The sequence below is a fragment of the Chelonoidis abingdonii genome, chromosome 8 (genome assembly GCF_003597395.2).
Source record: "Chelonoidis abingdonii isolate Lonesome George chromosome 8, CheloAbing_2.0, whole genome shotgun sequence".
NCBI classification, from domain to species: domain Eukaryota; kingdom Metazoa; phylum Chordata; order Testudines; family Testudinidae; genus Chelonoidis; species Chelonoidis abingdonii.
Genome location: NC_133776.1, coordinates 18,469,592 through 18,478,985, shown reverse-complemented (window position 1 = coordinate 18,478,985; position 9,394 = coordinate 18,469,592). Strand labels below are relative to the sequence as shown.

The 9,394-nt window shown below is 39.9% G+C and overlaps 1 protein-coding gene across 1 annotated transcript; it reads left to right on the top strand.

Moving 5' to 3' along the window:
- The first annotated feature begins 379 nt into the window (after window positions 1-379).
- LOC116822717 (uncharacterized) lies at window positions 380-9,157 on the top strand. Its single transcript, XM_032776783.2, has 6 exons — window positions 380-598; window positions 1,952-2,045; window positions 2,877-2,995; window positions 3,972-4,114; window positions 5,539-5,736; window positions 8,879-9,157. The coding sequence occupies exons 1-6, from the start codon at window positions 380-382 to the stop codon at window positions 8,988-8,990; spliced, it is 885 nt and encodes a 294-aa protein (XP_032632674.1). The 3' UTR covers window positions 8,991-9,157.
- The last annotated feature ends 237 nt before the right edge of the window (window positions 9,158-9,394 follow it).

The following is a 9,394-nucleotide window of genomic DNA, read 5'->3' as shown; positions in this document are numbered from 1 at the left end:
AAAGGAGAAGATTCAGAACACAACAGTAGGGTATTTTCCATACAAACTGTATAGTGTAATCCCAAATACAGGTAATCTTTGCAGGCCATATCATGCCTTGATTAACAGGCACAAGATGAGGTCCCATTGATTTCAATCATGAGTTTGGCTTTCAAAGTGCTGATATGACAAGGCCTGTCCTTACAATGTTAGGGCCCCATCCAGCAAACATTTATGCATGAGTAACTGTGTTCAGGTGAGCAGTCCTATTGAAGTCACATCCTGCATATCCAAGAGGATCATGTTGGCACAATCTTGTCACATATGAGGTTTTATTTACATTTTGTGACTTAGTTAACATGCATTAAAGAGGAACCTAGCTGCTTTGTTTTCCTTGTCCATGAAACAGCCTGCATCACATTCACCAAATCAGGAGCATATTAATGGTTTAAAGTGTTATCTCTTTAGCTCCTCAGGTCTGAATACAAGCAGCCATAGATTCTGTAAATCCTATTCCTCTCACTGTTCTGCTCTAAGTGATACAGATACTACTTTGCCAGTTTTATCAAGACACAGAGGAATACTCCAGCAGAGCACTGACTCAGGGATATCTTCACCAGTAAGTGTTCTGTTTATCAGTCTGGTTATGAGTTTATAGAAAAAAACACAGATGGTAAGTAACTTTATGGATGGACTCTCTTTCTACAACGTGCTAATAGATGTGTTCTGCCCACATTTAGTCTCCAGATAGGATTTGAAGGGCCAAATTTTGGCTAATCTAGGGAAAGTACTATAAGCAACCTGTAAATGGGTACACATACACGCTAAAAAAGCATACTCCATATGCTACAAAAGATCTTATTACAGGTAGTTCTGTGTCTAGCCAGCATACAGGCATCATCCATGTGTGGGGCTGTGCATAGGTGCAATTGCTGGGCCAGGAATGGACTGGCATAGCTATGAAGACCAGATTTTGACTCTGAGGCTTGCCCTGAAATTCCTCTCTGCGACTGCTGGTCAGGAGTGCCCACAGAACAGTTTTTGATGGGAAGACAAAATGTGTCAGACAGCTTCTGCTCCGGACTCCATTTCTGACTCTGGCTGCAGGTTTTCTGTGCTTCCATCTAGTGTCCTAAACTGGATTTTGGTTTATATATATATATACACACTCTCTTCTCATTCATGTGCTATTGCATTTAATAAGTCATTGTTAAGGTAACACAACTCACCAGTAAACATTCACCTAAAATATATTAGAAAGATATATTAGAACTGCAAAAAGTACAGAGAGGGCAACCAAAATGATTATGGGTATGGAGGAGAGATTAAAAAGACTGGGACTCTTCAGTTTAGAAAAGAGACAGCTAAGGAGGGGTATGATAGTGGTCTGTGAAATCTTGAATGGTCTGAAGAACATGAATAAGGAAGTGTTATTTACCCTTTCACATAACACAAGAACTAGAGGCCCCCTGAAGAAATTACTAGGCAGCAGGTTTAAAACAAACAAAAGGACATGAATTTTCACACCGTGCACAATCAACCTGTGGAACTCATTACCACAGGATATTGTGAAGGCCAGATCTATAAAAAGGTAATTAGATAAGTCCATCGAGAATAGGTCCATCAATGACTGTTAGCCAAGACCGTCAGAGATGGAACCCCAGGCTCCAGGTGTCCCTAAACCTCCAAGTGCCAGGAGCTGGGACTGGATGACAAGGGATAGATCACTAGAAATTGTCCTGTTCTGCTCATTCACTCTGAAACATCTGGCGGTGGCCACTTCAGAAGACAGATTACTGGGCTAGATGAACCATTGGGCTGACCCAGGATGGCTGTTCTTACATAAAATTGTGCGTATATTTTTTCTCTTGGAATAATGCCATAGGTTTTTGTATAAATTTGAAGATATTGTCCAGTGTTTAAGACCATTAATTAATTCTTTGTTTCTTTTATTTTACTTCCTTCCATTAAGCTTCCCTCAGATTCCTTCAAGTATCTGACTTGGCATGAGTTAAAAGAACATGATGTTCGCGGAAATGAGATTCGTTGCCCCCGGGTGAGAGAAGGTAAAGATGAAAATCTGTTCCTTTGAAAAAAAAAGACATATTCATTTTAAATCCTAAGTATTTTATCCTGTACAGAATTAAATACCAGGATGAAATCCTGGCCATTCTGAAGTTAATGGGAATTTTGCCATTGACTTCACCTCTACATTGCAGAAGTTTCTTTTTTTTTTTAATCATTCAGACAATAGCTGTGTAAAATTTAGAGTTAAAAAACAGGAACAAATGTCAAAACTGTAGTTTCTGTATTTTTAAATTAATGTTTGGAGATAACAGATGACAGAGTAAAACCCCAATCCTGAGAATGGTAACATACATGCTTAATTTTAAGCATGAGTGACCTCGCTGAAATAAATGGGACTACTCCAGAGTATGAAATTAGTCATTTGTTTAAAATTAGGTAAGTGTTTACAGGATTGGGATCTAAATGGAGAAACAATTCAGTAGTACATTATCATATTTATATTTTATATTATATGAATATATATACACACACACATATGCCAGCATTTTCAAATCTGGGGGGATCTAAAGTGAGGCATCGAAATAAAAGCTTTTATTCAGCATTGACAGGAACAGGAAATCTCATTTAATAACAAGCCACCCACTCACAGTGATTGTAAATTGAATGTAAAGAGTTGAATTAGCACCCACAATATATGAAAATTTCCAAACTAATTTACTGCTCAGGAGTCTGGGAACCTACTTTGGTATAATACCATGTATATTATTGCAACTCAAATATCTTCCCAGCTACATATATTCTCTCAAAAAGTAACTAACTGCAGACACCGTATCACATCAGCTATTGAAAATATATGTTTTTCTGAACAGGGCCTTCAGCAGAAGAGCTGTTTTTCAGAGGAGAAGAAGATGCCTTGCAAGCAAGAAAACAAGTAACAGAAAAAGAGGAATGGCAACAGAGGCTGCAAGAAAACTGGGAAAACTGTGCAGTAAGATCTTACTATTAATTATTGTTATTGATATAGCTCCATGTTGCACTGTATAATCAATGAGCCAAACAAATAACTGGGCCAACAGTTTAAGGGCTCTGACTGGGACAGTATAGTACATTACATTATAAGTAAAAAGCGACAAAGAGTCCTGACGAAGTGGGTATTCACCCACAAAAGCTCATGCTCCAATACATCTGTTAGTCTGTAAGGTGCCACAGGACGTCTTTGTCGATTCTTCCCTGCTCAGTCACTTTTTGGAACAGATGGGTGAAAAGTGGATCCAAATTCCCCCACACCCCTCCATGCACGCTGGGCAGAATAGTTGAGCAGGCACAGATGGGGGGCTCAGGGTACTAATTTACTGCTGGTCTGGATCAACAGTCAATTGTGAGCTCTCTAATAACAATGAGGTAGCAGAGCAGGAATTGTGACACTGTGTCACAGTGCCTCATAGGGCTGTTTTTGTGGTGTTACAGCTTACACACCTCTCCTTGCCTAAAGGCGCAGCCTAGCACATTGAAAAGAGAGGCCTTTATAAACAGAAAGCCCAGAGAATAGATGAATTTTGGGAGGGAGCTTTACATATAATAATTGGGAGATTGTTTCAGGCATACCAGGGAGTGAGGAAGTAGATACAAATGTGAAAGTAGGTGAAAGAGAACAAAAGGACTCAGGAGAAACTCTTTAGTGGAGAGTATAGGGAAAGGAGGGAGTTGTCAGAGAGGATGAGGGTACAGATGTATGCAGAGTAACATTTCTGGCTATAGCGACCCTCCAGTAATTTGTTATTCATATAACAAAACATCAGTGCATGGTAGGTGGAGCGAACAAATTTAGCAACATATTTCTATTTTTCTGGGCCAAATTTGGCATCATAGTTTGTTTTAAATTAGGTATAACTCTTTTTATTAACTAAACTTAAAAAGAAAAAAATAAGCTAAAGAATATTCTTTGCATTTTTTCCCATCCCCAGAATTTGAACCTTTCATTTCAGGACTTGGGAGACCTTTACCAGCTAGAAAACTTTAACAGGATTCTCCGGAGATTAATTCGAGTGGAAAGGCTTTGGTTGGTGGACAATTCTTTGATGGACCTAAGTGCCATAAGGTTGCCAAGGTAGATGAAAAATCCTGTTGCCAGGTCCTATCCAGTATCATAGAAGTCAAAGGGAGTTTTGCCAGTGACTTCAATGGGAGCAGACTCAGACCTTTAGTGATTAACAGAGCATAATATGTGCATGTAATTCTATTGAAAAATCCAGTTAATCTAAGTTCATGATATCCAAGAGAATTGAAAGATTCTGCCACCTTGTTCATACTGAGAAGACCATAGCTCCATGAGAAGTTTCATTAAAGTCAACATCTTCTATTAGGAGGAAAAGTTGTATCAGGTTAATAGGAGGAAATGTACATAGAGATGATGGTACCTGACTCAAGGAGAGAAGCCAGGAGTTTCCATTGCAGTTATTTCCTAATGTGGAAATACATAGATATAGGGAAAGCTGAGGTTGTGTTAATAGTTGGAGTGGGAAATAATGATCCCACCATCCTAAAATGTAAAAGAAAGCTGTAAAGCTAAATTTTCAGCCCCGATTTGCAACCTTTGTTGAGGCAAAAAAGAGTATTGCCCAATAGAGTTACATCAGTGTAAAATTGCGTGAGATCAGAATCAGGCCACTGAAAGATGAATTCCTTTATCCACAGAACAGGTAAAAGCAGAGGCTGTAAACTTTCCCACACTTTGTTTGATGTTCCTCAGCCTTAACAGAGAATGGCACAGTCAAAGGGTGCGAAGTTAGCTCAGTCCTCATATCTGTCTCTTTACTAACAAAGTAGGAGCTGAGGTTGCATTCAGAGAGGATGTGTACAATGGTGTAAATTAGACCTTATGCTAACTCTGTTATATTCCCTTAGTTAGTCCTACTTACAACCACTGTCCCTACTTGTAAGGTTGTCTAAGTTGGTGTGATTTACACACTGAATTGTCAGAAGAAGGTATCAAAAAGTCTATATTAAAGAAGCCCACATTCTGCTTTTCCTTTCTGACTGTAAGGGAGTCTAAATTAGCATACTGAGGTCCAGATCACACCCCCTTACACATCTCTACTGAATATGACCCAGCAAGTGCCAGCTGTAGCTCCTGTGGTTTTTATAACGTGAACAGCTGTCCTCTGGAAACTGATTTGAGGTTTCCAAAGTGAGTTCATGTTGGCCACTGACCCTCCATTGGATGGTAATACCTTTTGGTCGCTGACCTAGACTGGATTTAAATGGTTAACATTGAAAGGGGCATTATCACAACCCTGCTACAATCTGTTCAGATCCTCCTAAAATTAATTGTATTGAGTTAACAAGAAGGTACTAGATCTTCAGCCAGTGTAAAATGGCCTATTTCTCTTTAAATCGATAAAGCTAGGCTGATTTACACCAGCTGAGGATCTGACCCTATGTGTGTGCACTGTATATGTTTTCACAATAATTAAGGATGTATATTCTTCAGCATATGTGATAAATGATGCCATACATTTTTGTACTTTACAGATGCAAAGAATTAAATGTCAGTAAAAATCATTTTACATCCTTCAAACAGCTGCCAAAGATACCTCAGATTCGTCACTTGTCACTGGCTGATAACAACATTGAGACACTAAGTGGGATATCAGACTTGAGATCTACTCCACTAGAATCCCTTATACTCAAGAGGAATCCCTGTGAGTTTAAAGAAAGCTACAGGCAGCTGTAAGTCCTACATTATTGTCAGTAAAAACATGTACAGTGAGAAAATATCTGTTCCTACAAAAGCATAAATGTAATACACTATTGACACAGGAAAAGCAGCAGAGAATCCTGTGGCACCTTATAGACTAACAGACGTTTTGGAGCGTGAGCTTTCGTGGGTGAATACCCACTTCGTCAGACGCAGGTAGTGGAAATTTCCAGGGGCAGGTATATATATAGCTAAAGCAGCTAAATAACGAGGTTATTCAATCAGGAGATGAGGCCGTCTAGCAGTAGAGGTGTGAAAACCAGGAAGAGAATGTTCTTAATTGCAAGCCATTCCGTCTTTGTTTAATCAGACTGATGGGTCAAATTTGCAGATAACTGAGCTCAGCGTTCTCTTTGAAGGCTGCTGAAGTTTTTTTGCTGCAGATGGCACCTTAGTTGCTATAGTGTGCAGGGGTTGCAGTGCTCCTACAGTTTTTGTATATTGCTGCTGATGTCTGATTGTCCATTTATCCTTTTCCGTAGTGACTGTCCAGTTGGCAAATGTACATAGCAGAGGCATTGCGCATATTGATGCGTATATTACATTGTGGACGTGCAGTGATAACCAGTGATGTATGGCTGATCTGGTTAGTCTGTGATGTGCGCTGGTGTAGATATGTGCAATTTGGCATCGGGTTGTTGTTGTTACAAAACGTAGAAGAGCACTTCAACTCCTGCCACACTATAGCAGACTTAAGGGGCCATCCTGCAGCAAAAAGCTTCAGGACCAGACTTCAGAAGAAACTGCGAGTTCAATCATCTGCAAATTGACACCATCAGCTCTTGACTAACAAAGATGTGACTGGTTGCAGTTACAAACCAGTCTCCTCCCTTGTTTCACACTCTACGCTAGAACAGGCCTCATCCTCCCTGATTAACTAACTCGTTATCTCTAGCTTGCTGCTAGCATATATACCTGCCTGGACTTTCCTACTGCATTACGAGGGATAACACCCACGAAAGCTCACGCTCCAAAACGTCTGTTAGTCTATAAGGTGCCACAGGATTCTCTGCTGCTTTTACAGATCCAGACTAACACGGCTACCCCTCTGATACTATTGACACAGGATAGCTTTCACGGATTGTAAAGGAAACGGGCTTTGTTCTTGCTGGATTCTCCTGTTATCACAGGATAGTTCAATAAGTTTTGCAAACTTGAGCCGGTTGGCAAGATGACATGTCACTATTGTCCACCTGAGGAATAGTTTCCTATAGATTTGCACTTTATGTGGAATTTTCAGAAAGTGCTTGGACAACACTGTAATCCAGTAGCTAAGTGAGAATGAATTTTTGAAGGCAAGCTCATGAGCTAAACTGGAGTCCATGGGCCAATTTCAGAGACAATCTGTAGGTGTAAGCTAGACTCCCTTTTACTCAAGCTGCCTTAGCCAATCCTCACTATACTAGAAGTCTAAATTGAATTACATGGCAAGAACCTGGAAGCTAAATTGAAAGGTGGCACAAGTTCTTGCACCTCCCTGTTAGTGGCTTTTCTTGATGCTCTCCTGTCTTCTGCATCCCAGCACTGTGTGAGTTACACTGACTTAGGCTCCCTTACACTCAGTGGGCCAAATTCAGCACGTGATTAAAGTTACATGGTAGAAAGTGGGGATGAGTCTAAAGGAGTAAATCTGGGGGAGTCTGAGTTGTTGTAAAATGCTGATGGGGAGAGTTAGAAGAAGGTGTAAGTTACACTCCCTGGAGATACATTCTCCCCACTCCCCAAGGACTCTGATAGCCCTTCCACAGGAATAAATAGCAGGTGGGTTGGGAGGGGGGTTTTGAGCCAGTCTCTGCAATATGCTCCTTACTGAGCTAAGACCTGTGCTGTCAGGAGGTTCCTAGGGAACAACTAATGCAGGACAGTTGTCCCTAGGGTGACCAGATGTCCCTATTTTATAGGGACAGTCCCGTTTTTGGGTCTCTTTCTTATATAGGCTCCTATCACCCCCACCCTCTGTCCTGATTTTTCGCACTTGCTACAGGGTCACCGTAGTTGTCCCAGTTACAGACACAGGATCTATTAGCTTGCTCTCTCGAACCGAAGCCTCCATGAGGTTTCCTGTCCGTCTGCATCCAATCCCTCCAGCATAAGTACAAAAATCCCTCTCCCTCGAGGGGAGAAAGGAAAGGAGTCTCCTTAATATGAACCTGGATGAATTTCCAGTAGGCTTTTTCCCTCTGAATTCTTCTTTGGGAGATGATGTTGATTGTGTTTTTTAAAGCTAATTTTTTCAAAAATATATAATATATATTCTATTGTACCTGAAATCTGAGATCTAACCGTGAGACAGTGGGAATTTCGTGAAACTTTATTTCATTTTCACAAGATTTATCCAAAAGGACCAAAAGAGAGGAAAAGTCAATACTTAACTTTAATTAATAATGCTGCCTTATTACATTGATATACTAGAGCATCTCATGCCAAGGGGTTTAAAAGCACGTTCCAAAATAGATACATGCCAGGATTGCTTCTCCTCCCACTGGAATACAGTCACCTCTGGCACAGAGGGCAGTAGACATTAATGACAGAAATTAAAAATGCTAGGAAGAAACACCATTTGTATGAAATAGTATACCGGGAGCTTTAATGTCCACAGAAGGCCTGATGCATTGATATCAGAAGGTTTGAGATCAGGTCCATAGAGCAGAGAGGACACAAGTGTTTACTGTCTTATAATGAAAGAAGCTCACAAGCATAAAATGCATAAAATTGATTTTATCACAGCAGGATGAAAGTTGAGTCAAACACTTTGCAATTTGAACTCTTAGTTTCTAGGTGCCTGGGAATTTCAAACCTAATGCTTAGACTAAGCTACAAAGCCCTCCCCTTTGTGATATGTTATACAATGGGCCTGATTCTCTATTCTGCTACAGGTGTTTTGCGCTTGTATAACTCCACTGACTTCGATGGCTTAAAACCAGTATAACACAGTAAACATTCAGATCCTTTGTCAGAGCTGGTCTCAAGTGGCAAACCCAGTTTGGGATTTGAATCCAGATTTCTAGTATGTTCAGATACAATGTTTGCTTCTGGCCCATCTCTACTTTTGATCTTAAAAATTATCCAAGTAAATGCCTCAAAATACTACTTTTTCTCTGATTTCTCCTGTAGAGTGTTCTCCAATTTGCCAAACTTGAGAACGCTGGATGGAGTCCCAAAGCTGCCAGAGGATTGTCCACCTCCAAAAAACAGTTTTCTTTCAAAAATGTGCACCCTACTGTAGCACTGTATTTTGTATCATAATGGAGCTAATGGAATTGCCATACATAACAGAACTAATAAATCCAGTACATACACTTTTTTTTCTGATCAAACAGCTGTAGAGTCCTTCTTGAAAATGTGATCCAGTTGAATGTGCAAGAGAGAGAAAACCGAGGGACGGATTTTAAAAGTTAGGCACACATAAGTATACATACATCTGTGTATATATAATTAAGCTAGTGCGTGCAAATGTATGTATGCTATTGTAAACTTCTAAGTTTGAAAATCAGGCCCTGAATGCTAGAAATATATCATGTTCCTAGTTCTCATTTCAGTGATTTACATTTAAATTAGAAATTATTATTAAATTAGAATAAATTGGGTTTATTGAGCCTTGTCTTCTCTTCTTACTGACACCAGCTCTGT